Source organism: Mustela nigripes, chromosome 17 (assembly GCF_022355385.1).
Source record: "Mustela nigripes isolate SB6536 chromosome 17, MUSNIG.SB6536, whole genome shotgun sequence".
NCBI classification, from domain to species: Eukaryota; Metazoa; Chordata; class Mammalia; order Carnivora; family Mustelidae; genus Mustela; species Mustela nigripes.
Genome location: NC_081573.1, coordinates 49859183 through 49884377, shown reverse-complemented (window position 1 = coordinate 49884377; position 25195 = coordinate 49859183). Strand labels below are relative to the sequence as shown.

General features: G+C 44.2%; 1 protein-coding gene across 1 annotated transcript in view; it reads left to right on the top strand.

Moving 5' to 3' along the window:
- The window catches only part of ADAMTS18 (ADAM metallopeptidase with thrombospondin type 1 motif 18), a 138724-nt gene that overhangs the window by 57557 nt on the left and 55972 nt on the right, over positions 1–25195 (top strand). Inside the window, exons 4-11 of the mRNA XM_059382405.1 lie at positions 4777–5059; positions 7227–7420; positions 7691–7774; positions 9360–9519; positions 11271–11376; positions 13339–13476; positions 15713–15866; positions 22950–23045. Coding sequence (XP_059238388.1) covers positions 4777–5059; positions 7227–7420; positions 7691–7774; positions 9360–9519; positions 11271–11376; positions 13339–13476; positions 15713–15866; positions 22950–23045 — 1215 coding nt within the window. The remainder of the gene's footprint in view (positions 1–4776; positions 5060–7226; positions 7421–7690; positions 7775–9359; positions 9520–11270; positions 11377–13338; positions 13477–15712; positions 15867–22949; positions 23046–25195) is intronic.

The following is a 25195-nucleotide window of genomic DNA, read 5'->3' as shown; positions in this document are numbered from 1 at the left end:
GTCTTTTGTCTTCATGCCTATGGAAGGGGGGGCTGGGAGATGGGGTTTACATCAGGGGGACCCCATTCTCCCTGGGCTGCCAGCCGAGATCTCCTCCCAGAATGGTTGTGGGGTACAAATAAAGCACCCCAGGGAGTGCTCCGGGCTTGACGGCTGGACTTTGGGAAGAATGCCTGGTTTTTATGTATTGGAACACCTTGCTCCCCACCTCTGGTGTCTTCCGCTGAGCAGGGAAGGGGTGCTGGCTGGTCTCCTGGACCAGCAAGCCTGCGGTCAGAGAGTCTTTCATTCCCTTATTCCACAAACATTTATAGACCAATAAACAAACATTGATGGGCTGATAACATGTGACACGCAGCAGGGATGCCCGCGAGGCTCCTGCTGTCACAGAGGGTACATTAGAACTCTGCGCTCTGGGGGATATGGAGAGGGTGGCATTTCGTCTGTTTCTGTCACTGTAGATAGACATGAGCAAAGACACCGGGATGTCAGAGCATTTGAAAGTGGGGGAGAAACGGGGCCACGAGTGTCGTTTCTTGGAGGGGAGGGTGACAAAGCAGTGAGCACCAGAAGCCGAGCCAGTCGATGGGGGGGGGGGGGGGAGATCATAGGTCGAAGAAAAAGTGTGCAAGAGTGTGTGGGGGAGGAAAACTCATTTTCCCTCTACCCTACTAGGTTCTTGGCTCAGACCTCTCTGTAATAAAAGATCAACGGGAGAAAACAAAGTGTCTAATAATATGTATACCTCCTGCACACACGGGAGGGCCCCAGGAAGACTTCAGGATCTCCCCCAAAGGGCCCAAGACAGTGCCCTAAATACCATCTCCAGCTAAATACAAAAGAAGGTGTTGAGGGGAGCAGTTGTGGGACCTTATCAGGCCAAGTGCCCTCAGCAAGGGTATGGTTGTTATGCAGGTTTAAGTCCACACCTTCTCCCTTGAGAAGAGTTTCCCGATCTTTGGTCATCTTCCTATTCCTGGTACACAGAGAGACACTCTTATAAATAGAGATTTCCTTTATAAATGTAAACTTCTCTTAGAGAAGGGTAACTTCTCAAGGTTTTCAGAGCTTCTCCTATGTGGGCTGATTCTTTCCTTTTTTTAAAAGATTTTATTTTATTTGACAGAGAGATTAAGCACAAGTAAGGGGAACAGTAGGCAGAGGGAGAGGGAGAAGCAGGCTCCCCACTGAGCAGGGAGCCCAGTGCAATGCAGGGCTGGATCCCAGGACCCTGAGATCATGACCTGAGCCTGAGGCACCAGCTCAACGGACTGAGCCACCCAGGTGCCCCTGCATGGGATGATTCTTAAAAATAACCAGCTCAAGATAATCCTTGTGCCAAGAGACATATTCTGGGGTGAAATTTCTGTTCCTCTTCAAGTAAGAGAACATAGTAGATTCAGGAAATGAAATGTCCTATAAGAATGGTGGGGAGGGCGGAAGGGAGTGGGGCCAGATAAACTGCCCAGCGCCACACAGAGCAGGTTACGCAGGGGCCTATGGGCCAGGAAAAAGGGTTTGGATTTGAGATCAATACCGGAGTGCATGGAAAGAGCTGATTGCCGGGCGCCTGGGTGGCTCAGTGGGTTAAGCCGCTGCCTTCAGCTCAGGTCATGGTCTCAGGGTCCTGGGATCGAGTGCCTCATCGGGCTCTCTGCTCAGCAGGGAGCCTGCTTCCCTTCCTCTCTCTCTACTTGTGATCTCTGTCAAATAAATAAATAAAATCTTTAAAAAAAAAAAAAAAAGAGCTGATTCCCTTGGACAAGGACTCTGGCCAGTGTGAGGAGGCCCTAGGAGAGGATGCAGGTAGTTTGGGGACACTAAACAGAAAGTGTCCAAATGAGGGACGAAAACCTCTCTCAGCACGGCCCTGGGCTGGGCGGAGAAGGGTAGGTTACTCTGAGACCCAGCCTGAAGATATGATGGAAAGGATTCCGACATTGTGGGATTTTACTCAGCTGAATTTGGATCTTGCCAATCGATTTATCTTCTTCCGGTATCTGCATGAGAACATGAACGTGATCGGTTCCCTTGACTTGCCATGTGCCTCTGTTCTCTATGCCAACACCTGGCACAGGGCTGCTAATTAGGTGCTCGGTGTGCGTTCGCGGAGCCAAGGAAAGCATCTGCCTGTGTCCCGATTCTAGATAATAGGTCAGTGCTGAAGTCAGTCTGGCAGGCGGTCAGAAGGCAGCACCCCAATGAAGGGGGAGGGAGATCGGCACCAAACCACGAGTTCTGGGGCTTCTTTTGAGAACGAGAAGCTGAACCGTATCAGAGAGCCCAAATTAGGCCTGGGCGCAGAGCCCTCCACCCTGTGGGGAGTTGGAGGGGCGGCTAGGTGCCAGAGCCCCTGCATTCCCATAGTGATCTGCGCTCGCCACGATGCCCCCTTAGCATTTGGTACCACCTTTGAATTTTTAGTTGTCTGCTCCCTAACAAACCACATGCGGTTTGTGTATCTCCTGCCGCCCAGCGCTGTGCCTGGCCCTTCCCCAGCATTCAGCGAGGGTTGATTCAGTCACTCCCCCTCCCTAGCCGCCTCGATTGCTGTAGCTGAGCGTGGGTAAAAGGCTTCTTCAGTGGTTATTGTCTCCCCTTGTAAGGTAGTCAAAAACGAGGGACGAGTCTCCCCATTTTGCTCACGAAGAAGGGGAGGCCTAGAAGACTGGCCAGCGAAGCCCTTTGTGCAAGGCGGTGGTCATCGGAGCAGTTCAGAACCAAGGGTCTCATGCGTGAGTCCCAAGGACAGAGATCTGGTTTCTGGTGGGGCGGGATCCTGCCCGGGAGTGAGGGCGCCCGTGTGTGCATTCCGTTTCCCCGTGGCTTTCTGATGTTTGCTGAAGTTGCCGGCCTCTATCAGGGCTTCTCCGACATTCACAGACACACAGATCCCATGGGGACCTAAATAAAACGCAGACTGTGGTGGCGCAGGCTTGGGGAGAGACCCGCGTCTGCATCCCTAACGAGCTCCTCGATGGGCTGAAGCCGCAAGGCCAGCAGACCAGACGTGCCGCCCCCGGGCCCAGATGTCCGGGACCTTCTGAACCAAATGCAGGAAGACAGAGGGCAGAGGTGTGGACGGGAAGGCAGGGGCGTGTTGCGGCTGAAATAGCAGGTACCAGGATCCACACTTTGTGCCGTGAACTTGGAAAGCGAAATTGTGGTTGGATGGGCTTGCCGAGTCCGTTTTACAGCTGGGGCGCAGGGGTGCAGAGAGCGCCGGGCTCTGGGGGTCCCGAAACAGACCAGGTCCGGCCACCTGCCGCTGACAGAATCCGAAGGCAGAGAGATGGGTGAGGGGGAGACAAGAAAGGGGTTCGTTTCAGGGAGGCCAGCACCGGGAGGCCAGCGGACTCACGTCTCCAAGGCGGCCTCCACAGTGCCGGAAGTCCTGCCAGGTTCATGTCAGGGAAGTGTGGAGCGACGGTGAGCGGGTATGTGCAGTGGGCGCTGAAGGTCAGGTCCGTCGTGGTCTCGGGGTCAGTCATGTGGGGTCTGGCTGGCTCAGGGCAGTCACTGTTGCTCGAGGAGGTAGTTTCAGTCCCCGTCAGGGGATGCGTTGCCCACTGGGTCTTTTGCCCGAGTGAAGACATAAGCTGGCAAGAAGAACGTGACCAGGGAGAAGGTACAGATTGACGTCCGAGCAGAGGGGGTCCAAGTCCGCATTCACTCCTCCTTCCCCGTTTAGCAGCTCTGTCTCTCGAGAACGCAGCCCCAGGCCCCTATGCTGAGTTGACCGTAACCGCTCGCCCCCGGCTCCCCCCCAGGCTTGCCCTGTTATTTAGCCCTTGTGGAACCAGGGTGGAATGGCGGCGTTTCTCCCGCCCATGCTGGGGGTCCCTCGAGGGCCAGGATGCCATGAAACTGCCCCCTTGGCCCTGTGTTTGCCGCTATGTCCCCTGCGTCCTAGATGCAGAGGCTCCAGGATGTCATGTGGCTCCTCCCTCAGGCGCAAGAATCCCTGAACATCAAGATTAGTAGTGAAGAGTCTGGAGAACAGTAGCTGAGTCCACTGCCTCTGAGGGTCAAGCTTTCCGGGTATCCCGAAGCCTGCCTCTTCAGCATCAGGATTATTCTAAGCTGATTGTTTTTAAGAAACAGCAGACACGAGGAAAGCTCAGAAAACTGAGTAGAAGTTACCATTTTACATTCACAAGGGAAATCTCTATTCATGGGGGTACCTTCTTCTCTGTGCCAGGAACAGGACGGTGGCCAAATCTCTAGCAACTTGTCCGTGTAGAAAGCCAGGACTTAAATCTCTGTATCAACCGTATCTCTTTTGTCTGTGCTTTTCCGGGTAACCTTGCATGACTGCCCTTCCCCCACCCCCATCACCCCCTCAGTATCTTCTTATACCTTTAGCTGGAGACAGTAGTTGTAAAGTGGTGTCTTGGGCCCTTTGGGGGAGTTACTCAGTTTTTCTGGGTAAGTTCCGTGTGTATGGAAGGTATATATGTTATTAAAAGTCTGTTTTTCTCCAATCCGTGGGGTCAGAGCCAAGAACCTAGAAGGGTAAAGGGAAAATTATTTTTTCCTTCTCTACAATGCCATTGCTAGCTTTTCTACTGACTACCTTTGCCTCAGTTTTGTCCTCTGTAAAATGGGGATAAAAACATTATAACTGCTAATGGTACATATGAAATAGATAATACTCATCAATTACTTAGCACAGTGCCGGCACATAGGAAGTAGTGGATAGACAGTTGTTGAAAATCACCACATACAAAGGGGATGCTTGGAATCATTCATATTTTCTTGTGTTTGGCTCTTTAGTCAGGTCTGATAAGGACACGAAAAAACGAATTCCTCATTTCACCGTTACCTCAGCTGCTGGCCCAGGAGCATAACTACAGCGCACCCACGGGACACCATCCTCACGTACTGTACAAAAGGATGGCTGAGGAGAAGGTCCAGCGTTGCCATAGCTACCCGGGCTCCAACGGGCATCATCCTGGTCACTCCCCAGCGCACACTCCCCTCACATCTCGGAGTCAAGAAAGAGAGCATCACCACCCAAGGTTGCAAAAGCAGCATTTTTGTGGACGACGCAAGAAATGTATGTAAGGAAACTTTTTCTTATTCTGTTCTATTTGGGCCCTCGATAGGCTCTCTTGAGTGTAGTCAGATGTGCTGACTTTGTAGGTTAAAATGGGGCGACCTTAAGCACCCCTTGAAATTTGTCTTGGAGATGGGCCAAGATTCACCCCTGTCAGGCAAACCTAGGTGATCAGTTCCCAATTTTTCTAGGTTAAACTAGGAAAGATTTTGATATGCTTTTGTTTGTTTTAGTCATGGGTCGCCATATTATCTTGGTTTCTGTGCTCCTGAGAAAGGTACCCAGTCTTCCAGTGATGAAGGAAATCAGAGGTGAATCCTCAGGTGTGGTTGGATGTTTATTCCTTTTGAGCTCTTACAGGATAACTTCACAGGAAATGAGAACATCAACACCTATGTGGATGTAGCAGTGAGATACAGGGAGGGCCCATTGGCCATGGTTTGTGACCCAGGCACAGCATTCTGCACTTTGTAGATCAGCAGCATCTAACAGAAATACAGTGTCAGCCCCACAAGTAGTCTTAAATGTTCTAATGGCCACATTTTTTAAAATTAAAGATAAGTAAATTAATTTTAATAATATTTATTAATTAATAAATAATTATTTACCTGATATAGTATAGACTATCTTCTCAACATGCAATGTTGAATATACCAAATTATGAATCAAGTATTTTATATTAAATTTTGGAATTCCGGTCATTTTTGGACAGAGCACAATTTCAATGTAGACAACAAATTCTCTTCAGAAATACTTAATCTGTATTTCAAGTTCGTAAAATTTAAGGTTGGAAAAGTAGCTTTGCATAGTCCGATAGTTCCAAACTTATTTTTCAATGACCGTACCAAATATTGCTTGCTTAATTTAAATTGAAATTAATTAAACTTAAAATTAAAACTTTGGTTTCTCCCGTGGCACCAGACACATTTCAAAGGCTCAGTAACCACGAATGGCAGGTGAGTGTGAGTTAGAGGAGCCGGATGGTAGTTCTACCCAAAGAGAATGGGAACTGGTATCCCTGAGCAATAATGAAATACCATGTGTCTACCATTTTAATTGCTCTTTGGGGTTTGGGGTATTAACAGAAATATCATCTTTAAGGAACATCTGTTTGACATGGATTTATGATCATAGTAGTAATTATAATGGTGCTCCCCATAGTGACAATGATGTGTATTTGATAGATATCAAAGCTCATCTTTAGAGCAGTCCTGTGATTGGTATTGTGGGCGTTAATGCTCTTTTCCTTGATAAACTGAGACTCAGGGTCACTTATCAAAGTGGCCACCTTGAGGCTTTTTAGCTAACTCTACATAATTTGATCTTTTAATTTCACTTTCTGGAGAGTTATGATGACTTTACTCTGAGGACTGTACTAGTTGTTGAAGTATTAAAATAACTCTGTGCTAGTACTACAGTGTCCCATTCCCTCCCAGCAAACCTTGGACTTGTCCCTTCCTATTAACTGAAGGGATCGTGCCTGGCCCAACATCTGGAGACTTCCGGGTCTCTTCTCAAAGGCCATGGCCAATATCCACTCTGTTAAGGTGGTGCCTACACTTTACCTGCTAGGAAATATTTACTATCATTTTAAATATCACCCCTGACTGTGCTCTTTTCCTCAAAACTAACTCAATATTAGGTCAAAGAGTCCTTATTCAGCACTTACTTTGTGCTATATTCAAGTTTCTGTTGATGAAACAAGGATATTAGACACGGACAGTATTCTGTAGGACGTGTATTTCTAAGTTTCATTTTGGAAATAATATATGAAATGTTATCATGAATTCAGATGCAAAGGATAATGTCTATTTCTGCAGTGTTTAGAATAAAAATGAGCATGTTCCGTTTTTAAAGGCTATTACAAAATTAATTTTTGTCGACCTGCTGTACCAACTAGATTTGTAGTGTGTGTATGTGTGTGTGTTTTACCTGGTAGAGTATTTTTGAGTTGTTGAGTCTATCCATCCACCAGCCTCTTTGACTGAATCTTTCTTGACCACAAACTAGGTGCAAAGCACCCAGGACAAGCACCGAAGTCACCATTTATCAGTACATCAGTCAAGTGTTGATTACAGACTCTCTCCTGCCCTGTTTAGATTTCTTTTATCTCATCCACATGTTCTCCACTGTTAATCCTCTCCAAATGCTCTTATGTTCATTGTAGATGCCCCTAAGCCTCCCACGGAGGACACCTATCTCAGGTTTGATGAATATGGGAGCACAGGGAGACCCAGAAGATCAGCTGGAAGATCACAAAAGGGCCTAAATGTGGAAACCCTTGTGGTAGCAGACAAGAAAATGGTGGAAAAGCACGGCAAGGCAAACGTGACCACGTACATTCTCACGGTCATGAACATGGTAAGGGAGTTTGTTAGACTCCAGTGCTCTGGTTCTCCAGAACAGCCCAAATCATGGAATATCCTTGTGTGGATTGAATAGCAGATGGAGCCACATAATTTTACTGGAAAAAAAAAATTGAGTTTTGAGGAAATTGCTTCATACGTACATATACATATATTTAATTTTGTAGATTTAAAGCGTGCGTACTTAAAAATCTGAATCACACAGAGAGTTTTGGAAATTTCTAGATTTTCTTCATTTTTTGTTTGATTTCAATTGTTCCAACAGGTTTCTAGCCTATTTAAAGATGGAACCATTGGAAGTGACATAAACATTGTGGTGGTGAGCCTCATTCTTCTGGAACAAGAGCCTGTACGTGCCAGACTTCACTTACTTCTGAATTCATTTTGCCATTTGGGCTCTACTTACTGAATACCTCCTGTGTACCTGTCCATGAACTAGTCATTAGAAATTCCAGCTTGAAAACAGGCTGACCCTATCCTCAAAGAAAGTAAACCTAATAGGGTTGTGTATTCAAATAAGTAAAACATCACAAAATAGTTATATATATACATATATGTGTGTGTGTATATATATAATTATATATAATATGTGTATACAATGGCATAAACATTAAATATGCATATATAATATAAATACTACATTATATATAAAAATACAAATATTATGTAGGCTTCACAGGGAGGGTGCATTTGATAATGGATTTAAGGGTTGGTTGCATTTTGCACATCGGATATGCTGGGTAATTTCAGGTAGATGCAAAAAGATATTTTGAAAACCTACTGAAAAGAAGTCATCAGAAAACTCTTGTAGTTAACCTGCTGTCCCCCCACCACCATCTTAGGTACTACAGGGACTAAGTAAAGACTATTTAACTGCCATTGAATTGATTACCTTGAGGTGCAGGACACAGGGAGTAAATCATTTAACCAGAACATATAATAAAGTGTTAATTGCATGGCACTCACTGCTTTGTAGTGTTTTGGTACCGAAACTGTATTTTTCTGAGGTAGAGATTACCAAGTTTTTTAAGTCCCGCTGTGGCTTCTCCTCTTCATCTGTTACCCCAGTAATTACGGTACAAAGCGAGGAGTCTGAGACAGAAATTAATCTCATTGTCCAGGTGTGTAGAGCTACAGAGGTTAACCTGTCAAATTGTTCCTGGAATTTTAGGAAGGTAGAAAGGAGGGTGTGTGTCATTGGGAGGCAATTTTGTCTATAACCTACCACTTACACTTTGCCCAGGGACACTGAAGCCGGAGGCATCCTAATTTATGGATAATTAAAGACCTAGTCTAAAAACCCCCAACTTGACCCAAGTCAATAGTTTTAAGCAAAGATTTGGTAAATAATTATCTCAAAGCGAGGTCCTATCTTACCCCTCAGAGTCTTATAATTATTTGTTTCTACATCCACTCACTGAGTTTTCATTTTATTGATTGATGGATGGATTGATTTTAGTCTGTGATGTGCCAAGGCCTTTGCTGGAAATTCTGACACAGGGGTAGGTAAGTTGTGGTCAGTACCTTCCTCATGCTGTGTTGAAGAAGACATTGCACTTTCTCACCACTTACTTACAATCAGGTTCTAAAAGCTATAACAGTTTTATAAGGGTGATACCAGCATGAGATGAACACAGATATTCCTAACTGATATCAGGTTACTATTTTTTTTTTTATAGAAAAAAGAACTAGTTATAAAGTATACTACTAAAACCCTTAGTTACTTTAAGTATTGTGAGCATTTACCTGAAATAGTTTTAGGGTGTTATTATTATTATTTTTTTAATCAGTCCTCTCCAACCTTAGCTCAAGTGTTTTTCTCTACTGACCTTTCTCCCTAGAAACATGATGTTTTCTGTATTTGCCTGTACAAATGGAATGATTCACGGTTCTCACCTCTCACAAATTCACTGATTTGTGTGGGTTTCCCATAGGGAGGATTACTTATCAACCATCATGCGGACCAGTCTCTGAACAGTTTTTGTCAGTGGCAGTCCGCCCTCACTGGAAAGAATGGCAAGAGGCATGACCATGCCATCCTGCTCACGGGATTTGACATTTGTTCCTGGAAGAATGAACCATGTGACACTCTAGGTAAGACATGAGTGGATGCTTCCCTTGCACCTGTTGAAGCACGGTGTGGAAACTGTCCACCGGGCGGGTGGCCCTAAGAATCCTTCATAAGAAGACCTAATATTTAAATGGCGGAGTAAGGTCTTCACTGTGCCCTGAATACTGGTCTATTTAACTGAAGTTGGGGTGGAATGGTGAGCTCATTTTCATTGTGTATTTTTCCTTATTAACTCTATTGATGATCATTGAGGTAAATTGTTTAACTAGACAAGTTGTGGTTTATTCCATCAGCACAACTGGGCAGCTGAAGAGAATTTGACTGAAGAATTCAGAATATCTCCATGCTGCGTAACTGTGCCCTTGGGTAGCATAGCGGTGCATCCTTTAGAAAGTTACTTGACCTTTAAAGGACCCAGCTATTCTATATTTGCAAAAGATAGTGAGTAAGGACTGTGTCTTCTATGTCTAAACTGTTTTTTTTCTGGTATATTCCATTGCATACAGTAGGAACCCAACAATTTTTTTTGATGAGTTAATGATCATTTAGATCAGTGTTGATGATGGTGGTGGTGGTGGCGATGGTGCCATTGGTCATATATGCTTATACATTATGTTTCTCAGACCATCTAGTTGACCTTATAGCAGCAAGGTGGGCACGGTCCATCCACAAGTGTGTGTATTTCGTACACACTGGACACATACTCTCATTCTGCATATGAAGACCGAAAACTGGGAAGAAAGACATTTAACACACAATGTGGTTCAAGATAGAATCAAACACTGGTTAGAATGATTTTATAGCTGCACTTAGAAGGAGGTAGTTTATGAAAACAGAAGCATTCGTCACGGTCTAGTAAATAGGAGAAGAATGCATTTACTCTGTTCACATTGTTGAGGCATTTTCATGTTGTCTGCTTCAGAAAAAGACCAGGATGTATGTTCTCTTAGAAAATATACCTTGAGCTTTAACGCCAATAGCGTTGTTTAGTGTACATTTTGCATTGGTTTAACTCCAATAAGGCATATATAACTGTCATACAGCTTCCTATTCTGTATGGAAAATGGAAAATACAACACTTGTAATGATTACACAGGGTTGTGAGGAGGATCTGTTGATGACAATATGTTTTGTTTTGTTTTTTAAATTTATTTATTTGACAGACAGAGATCACAAGTAGGCAGAGAGGCAGAGAGAGAGGAGAAAGCAGGCTCTCCACCAAGCAGAGAGCCCAATGCGGACTCGATCCCAGGATCCTGGGATCATGATCTGAGCTGAAGGCAGATGCTTCAACCCACTGAGCCACCCAGGCACCCCGATGACAATATGTTTTAAAATGCAAGAAAATGTTAATTTCTGCATTTAGCTGGATGAGACAGATAACCAGATAACTCTATACCTTTAGTGCTTTTCTTGAAAAAAAAAAAAAAAAATTAAGTACCTGAACCAATTAACCTGAAATTAATCATGTTAATCAGTGAAACTAGAACTGTGCAGAACATTTTGAAGCCATAAGAAATGAACAGGTAGGGGCGCCTGGGTGGCTCAGTGGGTTAAGCCTCTGCCTTCGGTTCGGGTCGTGGTCTCAGGGTCCTGGGATCGAGCCCCACATGGGGCTCTCTGCTCAGCAGGGAGCCTGCTTCCTCCCTCTCTCTGCCTACTTGTGATCTCTCTCTGTAAAATCAATAAATAAAATATTAAAAAAAAAAAAGAAATGAACAGGTATCTGTACGTGTGCCCTTGGGACTAACACTTGAACATGCTCTCTCCATAGGGTTTGCCCCCATCAGTGGAATGTGCAGTAAGTACCGAAGCTGTACCATCAATGAGGACACGGGGCTTGGCCTGGCCTTCACCATCGCTCATGAGTCAGGGCACAAGTGAGTGAGCCCTCGCTTCACCACTTGATACGAAAACCGGCTGGGTGATTCACTGGCATCTCCCTAGTGATCATTGTTGGTCTAGTCTGAATAGATAGGCTGAATCTTGGGTCAAGCTTGGAATCCTTCCTGACTCTAAGGAGAGCTCCCTCAGTAAAGGCCGCCCATCAGGGATGTTGCTTTTTTTGAACAACAGTGTTTCCCTGCAGCACAGAATTACATGGTGGGCACAGATGGATTGTGGATCATCTAATGGACCCCCTTGTCTTTTAGGAATGTCTTCCAGGCTCTGTTACAGTGAAGATCCTTTTGGTACAGTACCTCTAGGCAGACATGTAAATTCACAGAACATAATGGCGTGTTCATTGTTCAAAGGCTTTCAGTGCACACACTGGATATTCTTGGAGTTGGTGTCATGGCGGGTTCATAGTAGTCTTTTCTCTGGTGTTAGTAAATCTTTCTCTTGTGAGAATGGAGTTCGAAACGAGGGATGAGAAACTTGAGAGCAGTGAGCTAAATGGATAAGGCATGAAATATGGTGCTGACACCGTTCTGTAGAGGCTTTTCAAACACGCCTTGAATGGTAGCAGCCACATTGGAATGAGCCCGCTGCTTTACAAAACGGCTGCTTCGAAAGACAAGCTGTTTGGATAGAGTTGAATATTGGTGTGTGTGTCCTGTGTTTAACACTTATCTCGAATGCTCATATTCAGAGCATCTGATTGATTTCTGACTTAAAAGCAAAATCATCTCCTCTACAACTATAGTTTATATTTGAGTATTTCGGTGCTTATGTCTCTCATGGGCATATTATCTTCTGGAAATTTGAATCCGGCATGTGTACACAGCCACTTTCTTAGCAAGGTATGAATGAAACTTTTTTATTGTGAACAGTGGTACAAAAATGCATGTCATGCACAAGGCCCCTTTGTACAGAGCAGGAAAGAAGTATGAATGTCAAACATGACTGCTTAAATTTGTTTCTGTACCTATCACCTGCTAACCCTGAACTTCAGTATCACCGTTACAGTTGGTGGCAAGAAAAAAAAAAAAAAGTGGTACTTGAAAGAATTGGACTATCCCATCATTTTAAAGTAGCATAGATATCTTGACCAAAAGTTTCTCATCCTTAAAATATTTAGCAGATATACCATTCTCTGATTTTGTGGGCAAGACATAATGGAATAAAACCCATAGCATTCTTGACAATTTTCTACATGAATTTTACAATACGGCAGTTGCCTTTTTTTTCCTTAAAAAGGTTTTTTCTTTTTTCTTTTTTTTTTTTTTAATTTGTTTTAGAGCGAGAGGAGCATGCAAACAATGGGAAGGGACTGAGGAGAGGGAGGGCGAGAATCTAAGACTCCACAATGGGGGCAGAGTCCCACACAGGGCTCGATCTCACGACCCTGAGATCATGACCTGAGCTGAAACTGAGAATCGGTCCCTTTACCTGCTGAGCCACCCAGGCCCCCCTGTAGTTGACTCTTAAACAACATTGTTTTGAGCTATGTACAGGTCCACTTACATGTAAATTTTTTTTCAATAAATGCCATATAGTATTTTAAGTGTATTTTCCTTATAATTTTCTTAATAACATTTTTTCCCTAGCTCACTTGATTGTAAGAATATAGTATATAATGCATGTAACATACAACATATGTGGTAATTAAGTTATTAGTAAGGCTTCCAGTCAGCAGTAGGTTATTAGTAGATAAGCTTTGGGGGAGATAAAAATTAGACTTGAATTTTCAACTGCAGGTGGGGAGGGTCAGTACCCTTAACCCCTATGGTGTTCAAAGGTCAATTGTATATAGTAACTCATTTTGTCTTTCTTTTTCCTTACAACTTTGATAACTCTGTCTCTCACTGGGGTTCAGTGATTGCCAATGCATCTTCTTTCCTTTGATTATAATCTGGAAAATGGGCTCACAGAACGATGCTTTCTTCTTTCTACTGCAGTTTTGGCATGATTCACGATGGGGAAGGCAATCCCTGCAGAAAGGCTGAAGGCAATATCATGTCTCCCACACTGACAGGAAACAATGGGGTGTTTTCCTGGTCTTCGTGCAGCCGGCAGTATCTCAAGAAATTCCTTAGGTAAGACAAAATAAAGCAGAGGTATTCCCAGGGTGGTGACAATAAACAGTGCTCAGCAGAGTTTTAAAATACTCGGTGGTTTGATGATGACGGCGGTGTTAGTGACAGTGATGATGATGACGACGATGGGGCTGCTGCTGGTGAGGATGGTGGTGATGGTGATGATGATGATGATGGTGGTGGTGGTGGTGGTGGAGATGGTGATGGTGGTGATGAAGGTGGTCAAGGTGATTATGTTGGTGATGGTGGTGGTGGTGATGATGCTAACGATATTGGCATCGCTATTGCTATTGAAGAAATACATTGAAGGTCTAATACCATGCTAAATGCTCTGCACTTGTTGCCTCATTCAATCTTCATGGAATTCCTATGAAGATTCTTTGTCTCTGCTTGAGGAAACTGAGTCATAGGGAGGTTAATTGTGTTGCTTAACATCCTACAGCCAGTAAAATATAGACATGAGATTCACACTTAGGTTTGCTATGACTCCAATTCTACGCTTATAACTATCTCCCGTTTATGACCTCCAGAGACTGCTATATAAACATTTAACTGTGACTCACTATTTTAATCTGATCATCCAGTTTGGTCATAAGAGTATTAAAAATGCTAAAATGGTGTGCATATTTATAATGAATGGAATATTGTCTTGTTTAGCTAATTTTGTTTAAAATGGCCATGAGCTAGCTGTAGGTCTAGAAGACATCCAAAGGGGAAGATAAATATATGAAATCCATTTGATAACTCAAAACTCCTACATAGCATTTGTAAAATGGGAACTAGAAAGGTAGCACTGTGTGATTCATATTAAATGATGAACCTAAAGTTGGAACTCTTTGAAGTTTCCTCTAACTTTATTTAACAACAATATATATATGACCACTGTAATTATAATAGCACTCCTAATTTTTATTATCTATCTTATCATGCTATGTTGACTCACAAAAATGAGAAGTTCTAAAACCATTTCCCTTTGACCAAATGTTAGGGAAACAAACAAATATTTTTGGGAATTGATAATTTTGATACTTTTTTTTTAACTGCAGTATTGCATATTATTTGTGAATGTTCCTAGAATTAGTAATACAGGCAAAGCTGATTAAATATAAAGATGTCTGACCAAACAGTATCCAAAGAACAGTAAAAAATTGACAAACCTTTTGCTAATTATAAGTTTTATCAAATAGAAGATTGTCTTCATTAGTTTTAAATTTATGATTTGAGCTTTAAAAGTATTTTTTCTATCTCATGTGAGAATAGAATCAACAGATATTATAAATCAAGGTCAACTTAGTACAGATTGAATTCCCGTCATTAATATACAATTAAACGTTCAGGGATGATGGTACCAGTTGACTTTGAATGCTTACTATGCTGGGTTGGTATATTGCATTTTCTTGCCGGATCTGTTAAACTCTTAATGGAAATCACTATCCATAATGAAGTATTTAGAGTTGATCTTGGTCTCATGGTTGACTCGGATTCCCATCTGTCTGCCTCCACAATCATACTTAACCACCGTGCTATTTTAACTCTCATTGATATCATAGTTTAACTCTTCAAGTTAAATGGAGGGAAGGTGCTTTTTAACAATATCCACCATCCAGACTGACTTTTGTTTTTTCTAATACATCCCAGTTTAGTACACTTTGGGGAATTAATTGGGGCTTGTTGCCCCAGTGCATCCTTTCTCCTGATGCTTTCGAAAACCCAACTTATCTTTGGCTTGTCAAGACTGTTTGAGGTAAATTACATTTTTGACCTCGGCCCCATTACTTATAAAAGATGCAGCCCAACCTTCAACTCCATGAAGACAGGCACCAGCTCTGCCTAGTTTATTTTGTACCCTTAGTGCTTGGCCTGGTACTCAGCACCCGGTAGGCACCCCAATAAAAATCTGTTGAATATTGTTGAATGCGATTATTGGGAGAGTTTTCAAATACAGTGACCTTTCCCATCTAGTTGGCCAAACCAAACCACTTGGGTAGCCACAACTTCCAGTGCCAGGTGAAACGTCCCATAGCTGTGTAAATTCTATCTTCTTAGACAGGAAGGGACTCACTCTCTGTAAAAAAAATAAATAAATAAAAAATAAAAATCCATTTTAACTTTCAGTATTATCTATATCTTTTGCCATGCTGTATTTTCCTTTGCCTGAGTGAATTCAGAGACATCGTTTTACATGGAAGGATCACAGATAAACACAGGAATTAACACGGCTGTGTTTTCACGGCAGCACACCTCAGGCTGGATGTCTGGTGGATGAGCCCAAGCAAACAGGACAGTATAAATATCCGGACAAACTACCAGGACAGATTTATGACGCCGACACACAGTGCAAGTGGCAGTTTGGAGCAAAAGCCAAGTTATGCGGCCTCGGGTTTGTGAAGGTATGTTTGCGTGTGATTGCAAACTCACATTAAGATTCTGCAGCGAGTCTGTGTCCCTAACAGAAATGTAAACATTTGGTTTGCAGAGGCCGAGGGTTAGAGTCTGGGTTATCTCTAAGATGTCAGTTGTTTGGCATGATAATTAAGTGGCAGTTTTACTGTCAGTGAATTATCCAGGCTTATCCCGCATAGATCGTGCCTGGTTTAAATACCATTCGACTGCATCCCTGGGAGAAAATCCCTCCTGGCGAGATGAGGGTTTCATCACAAGCAGTAAATCTGGGTACAATCACGTTTACCTTCTCCTCAACCTTCTGTCTATTATCGCTGTGTCCATATTCCGCTGTGATGTGATATGTTGAAAAAGCGTCACCCCCTCGAAATATATCCCTGTACCTTTCTGGAATATGAAAACTACTGTTGACAGGCAACTTTTTGTGTGTCCAGTCTTCCCTTCAATATTGTGAGAAACATCCATGGGAAAAGGAAAGGTCCAGGACGTAGAAGTGGGAGAAGCGTCAGACCAGTTGGTCCAAAACTCCATCACGGAGTGCGTCAGCATCAGTACAAAATGGAATCAGTTTAAAGTGTTTCTTCCAGAAAGAAATGTGGTGTTCCTCGGTCTCCGGAAAGCGGGAAACGACAAAGTTTTATAGCTCCTTTTCCCTGCTCTCTGTCTCTTCTTCCCCCTTTCCATCTCTCGCCATGTCCGTGTGTCCTGCAGCCGCCAGCAGCCCCACCGTGGGTAACCCGCCCCTCCCACCACCCCCCAGCACTTGCCACATGAGCGTCTGTTCCACACAAGGCATCGTCTCAGAGACGTATTTTACTTCTTCTCAGTCTTCGTGAAGACCTTTTGAAAGGGGAATGATCATGTCCTACGCGGAGCTCAGAGAATGTATATTCCATTTGCCCAAAGCCTCAAAACTTTTAAACCTGTCCATCACGCTGATGTTAAGCTTGCTTCTCTCCAATTAATAGGTGTTTCCCAAGCTTCACTCACTAACATCAAGAGTCACTGATAATTACCTTCATTCTCTGTGCTGTGTCTCTGTATTTTTTTTTAAGATTATTTATTTGAGAGAGAGAGTGCTCAGCAACAGGGAAGCAGAGGGAGAGGGAGAAGCAGGCTCCCCACTGAGAAGGGAGCCTGATGCAGACGCGTGACTTGATCCCAAGGCCCCAGGATCATGACCTGAGCTGAAGGCAGATGCTTAACCCACTGAGCCACTTAGGCACTTTTCTAATAAATCAGTTTCTTAAAAATATGTAAGTCCAGCCTAAAGAAATAACCACCAAATCCCAGGTTTTGATATGGGATCATGTATTTCTCTAATGCTCCTTAAACGTCTCACTGTTAGGAAAGTTGACCGATGCACCATCCACAGTTTTCTCGGCGTATCCTCCATGGAACACGGAACTGACTTTGGCAAATGCTGGCGTTTCGTGTATATGTTAATACGTTGACAACTGTTTCTAATTGTCTGTTACGTTGATGCGTCCGGCAGAGGTCAGTAGACATTCGCTTGACTGACGAAGTTTGACGAACTCTGTCTCCTGTTCACTTCATTCCTGAAGGTTTCACAAGCTCACGCATTCATTAATCAAACATTTACTAAGCGCTTACTATGCAGCAAATGCACAATGGGTAACAAGTTTGATTTTCCTTGGAATTATCAAGGAAGTTTTTAAAATGACCGTGATTCCTGCAGGATCAGACATTTGACGCACATGTGTGGGGTTCCTGTTCCGTGTCCGACAGTGTGCAGTGTCCCACAGCCTCTCTGCAGCGACTCATCTTTTCCTGGAACCATACCCTATTTTTGGGAGACAGTGTCTCAGTCCGATGGTCTTTCTTGGGGAGCGGGGCAAGGGGAAGTGGCTGTTGCAGACTGAGAACATGAGGAAGGTTCAGGATGGGAATGCCTGGTCAGGTGGGGAGATTCCCTTAAGGGAGAGGTTTGAGACAACCATGAGGCAAGGCAGGGAAGGTGGTAGATCCCGAGGGTGGAATTCGCCGCCACCCCAGAGCCTACGGGGGTGGAAAATACCTGCTTGTCACCAACCATGGCGATACCTCCGAGAATCACAGATAGTTCCTCCCTGGCCCTATGTGGAAGGGTTTTCCAAACACGCAAACCTCTCGTTCATCCTCCTGGTCTGGACAGTGTAGACCCATTTCCAGCAGCCCAGGAAAAGGGTGGTGGTTGTTTATTGAGTCTTCACTGTCCTCTCATTGCTTCCCTTACAAACCTGATCCCCTCATTGCCTTTTTTTTTTCCCCTAAACTTTATGCCTCCTGGAAAGGCAGTTTTACATAATAGTTAGACGCGTGCATGCACACGCGCGCGCACAAACACACACACACACACAGAAAGGGGAAGAAAGAAAGAAAAAAGAAAAGGAAAGGAAAGAATGCTCAAGTGTCTTTGGATCCAGGGATGCAATTGTCAGTTTCCCCTGGAACTTGTTAGAAATGCAAATGCTCAGGTCTCATCCCAGCCCTAAAGAACAAGAAGGTTTGGGGATAGGATGGTCAGTGCTTGAGCAGGGGCTCAGGTGATTCAGATGCTGACTCAGGGATGAGAACTGCTGAATTAGGCAGTCTTGAGTTTTTTACACACACACATACACACACACACACACAACTTCTGGAGTTAGGTAGGCCTGGGTTTAAAACCCGATTCCGCCACACCCTAGAACCCTGGCGAGCGGCTGAACCTCCCTCGGTTTTTGTGTCCCCATCTGTACCGTGAGGCTAAGGAAGGTTCTTCCCTGCTAATTGTGAGGGTGCAGCTCTAGGGGCTGCGGGACCCCTCAGTGGATACCCAGGCTCTTCCTCCTCCTATCTCAGCAGCAGCGTCATGCCAGGCTCCTCTCTCCCCGTGGCTTCCTTGTCCCAGGTCTGGAGTTGGCTCTCTTCGATCCCGGTCTCTTCTTCCCTCCTCCCCCAGCCCCGGGTTTTCTGTCTTTGGCATATCAAACCTGATCTCTCTTCCCTTGCAAAATGAATTGGCAACTGAAGGGTCCCCATGATTTGGACAGATGGAAAGGGAGGTCCCCTCCACAGCTGCTGGGGAGACTGTGCCTTTGGTTATTGCACATGTAGCAAAAGCTCCACAAAATGTTCATTTTAGTGGCACCGAGAGGGATTGAATCCAAATAGCAATTACAGGGAAGCATTTGAATTCTAGTGAAAATGTTTGTGATCATCACCTCACAGAATGCTTCCTTTAAAAGAAGAGGCATGTTAGAAATAGCAGGATGGAGATGTATTTCTTCTTTCAAGAATCTGTATGTTGCAGTGCATGAAGGACATAAAAGGAAACAAAGTTCTAGAAAATAAGTCACGGACATGTTATGTATAGCAGGTGACTGAAGTTAATACTACGTTGCATGTTTGAAAGTTGCTGAGCAAGTAGATCTTAATAGTCCTCATCACAAGAAAAAAAAAATAGTAACAGTGTATGGGAACAGATGTTCTCGAATTTATTGTGGCGATGTCTTATATAAATACAAATATTGAATCATTATGTTGCGTACCCAAATCTAATAGAGTCAGTTATACCTCATATTTAAATATTATTTTTAAAAAGTACTTGACATTGGGATAAAAGAATGGAGAATAAGGAGAAACTTCCTAGAATCTAAATCTAAAAGTAATCAGTGAATTGTACCTACTTTGCTATCTACTAAACTTGCTACATCAGGTTTCAACTCTTACTAACTCACCCCATGGACTCCTGTTCCAGTGTTGATATCTTTGTATTTTCCCAAACCCTTCCTTTGTTCACGTCTATAAGCCTTTTAAATTGTGCTTCCCACCCTAGAATGCATGGTCACCCGTGTGACAAATACCTAATCACCTTTTACCGTTGTCAAAGATTCAGTGCAAGTCATACCTCCTATTTTCCCCAAGGTTCCTCTCCCCGAGCCTCCATCTGCACACTCTACGGACCATCATGAACTCTTGGCACCGTATTATAACTGACGAGGTGTGCCTCTCGCCTCAGTGGATGGCAAGCCCATAGTGTCTGCCCGCCATGTTGGCAGATACCCCAGAATCATTTACTGAATTTACATAGTACTAAAGCTTACATTTCTCTAGCATTCCCATTTTCATAAACTGGAAGATTTCGCCTCTGTCCTCTTCTCATCCCTCCTAAAGGAAGGGAGAGAGAGAGAGAGAGGAGTCAAGAATGTCTCTACGATTCTCGGCTTGGGCAGCCAGAAGCATGGGGGTGTGATAACACGGGCTGGAAGAGGTTGAACAGGTTTGGGGGAGCAGCTGGGGAACTTCGTTTTGGATGTGTTTGGTGCTTCATAAAATTCAATTTGCAGAGACCACTCGCATTTTTAGCGCATCGGTTTCGCTTGACGGGGCATCCTTCAGAATCTTTGGACTACAACAGGACAACACGGGCCAACCAGTGACAAGACAGAGGAATGCGTAATGTCGAGACTCTCCTTAAAGATCACATCCAGGCGACATGAGACCTTGGAGTCTCTGTGGTTATTTCTTTTCCCCTTAAATTGTGACTTGAGTCTAGGGAATTATAGATAAGGAAAAGCTAGTTGAATGTGCTGGGGGGGGGGGGAAGAGCAAGCAAAAAAGTGCAAACTCCCATTTCTGTTTACTTTGAAAGGGAGCTTTCTCAGAGGACTCGCATGGTCGTCAAGGCATGTAGTTGGCTATAATTACGTTTGACTTATGTACTTCACCACAAAAGAAATAACATGTTCATACAGCCTGTCTGATTTCACTCTGGAATCCTGTGTTTTTTGCCTCATTTTCCCGGTCTTCTCCAGCTGCCCCTTCTCCATAGCCCTGTGGCTTGGCATTGGCCATGGAATCTGGGTCTCCTTTGCTTGGGTCTGCCCCAGGGTCATTTCGGCGGCTGCCACATAGGCGAGGGGTGTGGGTTATGGCTGCCTGCTGGCTGTCAGGAGGAAACGGTTTAATTCTGCAAGTTTTCCTAACTGTGGCTGGGTTTCAATGGTTACCTCTCCTTTCTCCATTTTGATGTAGGACTTTTTCCACATTAAGTTATTCCCCTCAAGCCCAGGGTGATCCACGGAGGGAGAGCACACAGAGATGATGAAGCTGATTCACTTGTTGGAAGGCTGCCTCCTGCTTTCTACTGCTGTTAGCGGCAGGGCCATGTCTTTGGGAAACACTGACATACCGTGTCTTAGGAGCTGTTTTGAGATTTGAAAGTGGTATTCTGGAATGTGGGGCGCATGGCTAGGGCCATGGACGGGTGGTGGTCCCCAGCAGCATCCTGAATGTCCTTCCATTCTCCTTTGGAGGGGAAGGACTTTCTGGTCCACACGATCAGGCTCACTGCCCTTATCTCTGATTTCCTTCTTACTTCTTCTTAGTTCTGTGGAAAACTTTTTTTGTGAAATCACTCTGGAGCTTGCTCTTGCCATGTTGTCTCACCATGAAATCTGCATTAACCGGAAGGCTTGGGGAATTGGGTGCCCAGTGAATGGAATTTTCAGGGCCCCACCAAGTGACCACAAAAGTCATTTTGTTTCCTCCCTGGTTGTTAATATTTTCCCCAAAATCATACACGTTCACACGTCTATCCCAGCAAATAGAACGTGGCAAACGAAGTGGAATGATTTTGACATTTCATGATTTTGACATTCTCTTAATGACATAATTCTGAGTAGCAACTTTAGCTGTTTGGGCTGGAAGGAATCTGGTTCAGTCCCCTCGTTTATAAATGGGTGACTGAGGCCCAGGAGGTTGAGAGCTTTCCAGCTTCCACTAATGACAAATCCAGGTCCAGAGAGCTGGGGTCAAGGACTCTGGCTGGAAACAGGCCAGTGCAAGTCTCCTGCCTTTGCCACTTACCAGCTGTGCGACTTGGCAGCTTTGGAAGTGTCAACGGCTCGCTCAGTCCCGTCATCTAAATTAGTTTCTCTGGGGAACTCGTTTAGTGTCCACCACTAAATGCTGTTAGTAACACTATTAGTTTCCCGTAGCCGCTCTAATAACTTTCTGTGAACTTGGTGACTTAACATAAATTTATTTTCTTTCGGGAGGTAGACATCTGGGATGAGTCTCACTGGGCTGAGATCAAGTGTTGGCAGAATTCTGTCCCTTCTAGAGGCTCCAGAGGAGAAGCCATTCTCTTGCCTTCTCCAACTTCTAGAAGCCTCCTGTGTTCCTTGGCTCACGGCCCCTTCTCCCCATCTTCAAAGCAGCAACATCCCCCTTAGACCCCCTCACGCTGTCCTCTCTCGGGTTCTCTTCCATCTTCCTCTGCCCTATTTAAGGTCTCTCATGATCGTCTTGGGCCCATCTGGGAAATTAAGATCGTTTCCCCATCTCAAGGTCAGCTGATTAGCAGCCTTAATTACATACGTGATTTTAATCCCCCTCTGCTATGTAACTGCACGAAGTCACAGAAGTCGCAGGTGCCAGTGATTTAGACGTCGTTTTTTGAGGGGGTGGGGGGAGCAGTATTCTGCCGACCACAGTCTAGCATGAGAGTTCAGTTCTTTCATGGTTTAGTGTGAGAATTGTCGAAATGCTTGAAAATTACTATGAAGAGGAAGAAGGTGATGATGGTGATGACTTACACCATTTATCCTTGGGAACCAACCTAGAGAGTCAAGAGCTACTTTTATCACTGTTTGCATAGGGGAGAAAACCACAGATCAGAGACTTCTAGAACTTGACCATACGGCATAGAACCTGGAATTCTGGAGCAAGGATTTGAATCAGTTGGGCTCGATTCCAGTCTTGGCCGCTTCTGCTTCCCTGGTGGTGGTATGGGTGGTGGTTCTTACAAACCTGGTCTCTTAGTTTCAGGCCAAATGGTCTTTCCATAAATTACTATTACTCCCCCATCATTACCAAACACACATGCAGGCAGCATAGAAACTTCCTGATGTTACATTTGCTACTGCACGTAACTGGTTACCTTGTGGCTACTGACTTCACTTGCCTCTACTTCCTGGATCATGTCTCATTCTAGCCCCCTCAGAACACAATATTGTGAACAAACGCTTTGGGTATTTTCATTTTTATTGTATCAAACCCCTGACGACCTGCCTCTTTCCTTTCAGGATATTTGCAAGTCACTTTGGTGCCATCGAGTGGGCCACAGGTGTGAGACCAAGTTTATGCCTGCGGCGGAAGGGACCGTTTGTGGCTTGAGTATGGTAAACTGCATACTTGTTAGTTTTTAGTTCTGGAAACATGATAACACATAGAAATAAGTCACTGTGTAAACTGTTTGCAGTGGGAGCTCAGAATGGAATGCCTTGGCCGCATATATTTTCTGACTTGTCTTTAAATCAACCAGCCTTATTTAACGGCTCTTATCAAAACTCAGTGCTAATATCACCAGTTGTCTCCGTTATTTAGGATGAGTTTTTTTTTCTGCCTTTGATTTCCATTTTTAGATGAAATATTTCAACAAGGTGGAAGGTTTCATTGTCTACTGTTTGCCTTTTCAACTTGATTCAGTATAGAAAAGCCTCAGGGAGGAAATACTCCCTTTAGTAGCAAAGGAGACACTGTCCCCCCCCCATACAAGGTCTCTCTATTGCTTACCTCACAGGACCCATCACTGAGTTTCTGACATGCTCAGTGGAGTCCCGTCACTTAGAGGGACTCCTAGCCAAGGGTAAGCTGGATCACTGTCTAGGTTGTACCAGAAAGCCATTAGCCAGCAAGTATGGTCAGTCCTCAGAACCATCACCGATATGGGATATTTCTGTGTTTTGGATAAAGAGCATTCATTTATTCGTTTCTGGGTTTTTTCCTCCTTAGTAGCCTCTGGAGGGAGAGGTGCATTTGATATCACAGTAAATGACCCAGATTTGGTGCATTCCTTTGAAAGATCATGATTGAGAGCTAGAAAGGGGAGCATGGAGGTGCTCCAGGTTCTTTGATCTCTGCTTGAGCCACAAGAAGTAGAGAAGACTCAGTTATTTATAGTGAATTCAGTCGCACAATAACTTACCGACTTTTAGGCATCAGAGACAGGAGGCTCTGGAGATCCAAGGATGAATAAAATTCCATTTTATCTCTTCAAGAACTCCCGGTCCAGTGGGGAAACGTGTGCAGAAGCCAATAATCTTAACTTTCTCTTTAAACGGACCTCCTTTAAGCCTCAGGTTGCTGTCAGTGCTCGGGGTTAGTGCGCATTTAGAATGAAGTACCGTGAGTGGGTACTCCGAGATGGCTGTCAGAGCACAAATCAAAACTCCTCAGTTGGATGGGAGAGAGAGACTTTCTGTGAGAAATTAACGATAATGGCAAAAATAGAGGCACACAAAAATCAACGTGTTCAGAAAATGCTTACTAATATTTGTTGAGTCCTTTATTCCGAGTCACTTAAGAGATTTGCATTTTTTAATTCTTTGATTTTTTTTAATTTATTTATTTGACAGACTGAGATCACAAATAGGCAGAGAGGCAGGCAGAGAGGAAGGGAAGCAGGCTCCCCGCCGAGCAGAGAGCCCAAAGTGGGGCTCAATCCTAGGACCCTGGGATCATGACCCGAGCTGAAGGCAGAGGCCTTAACCCACTGAGCCACTCAGGCGCCCCTAACTCTTTGATTTTAAAGAAAATAAACTTTATAAAAAATTGAGGTATTATGTGCAGCTTTCCATCAGAAGGACCCGTCTTAGAAAATTCCAGTCAGGATGATCATGGGAAATGTGCGTGGAATGTTTTAGGTGTGATGAGGCTAAATAGTGAAATAATTAATTGGATATACAGGTACTGCTCAAGGCATTTTTATTTTTTTGTTTTTTAAAGATTGTATTTATTTATTAGAGAGGAGCATGAGTGGGGGTGGGCAGAGGGAGAGGATCAAGCAGACTCCCTGCTGGGTGGGGAGCCCGACTAGGAGCTCCATCCCAGGACCCTGGGCTGAAGGCAGCTGCTCAACCGACTGAGCCACCCAAGTACCCCATCGTTTTTATCTTTAGAGCATCATAATTGAGGACTTGCAACTCGCGGATTAGTGGGTACTTTTTCGTTATGAAAGCAACAGCATTTAACATAAGAGGAGTGTACAAGAACAGATTGATCCGCTAAGCGAGGAAAGTAAGTGCCAAGTGGCATAGGGCTAAAGTTTTATGACCTACATCACCAGAGATGTAGTTCCACGGGCAAGAAAGTGCCCCTGAGTTAGACTTGAGTTACTATAACCTGAGACAAATAGGGCCAGAAGTAAGAAAACAGATGTCCTCAAGCCACTCCCCTACCTCATTATTTTAAAAAGACCAGACGGCAGTTCTAAATACCTGAGGAATGCCCCTTTACTGAATGGGGGGAGCCCCCCTTAGCAGAAAGCGTT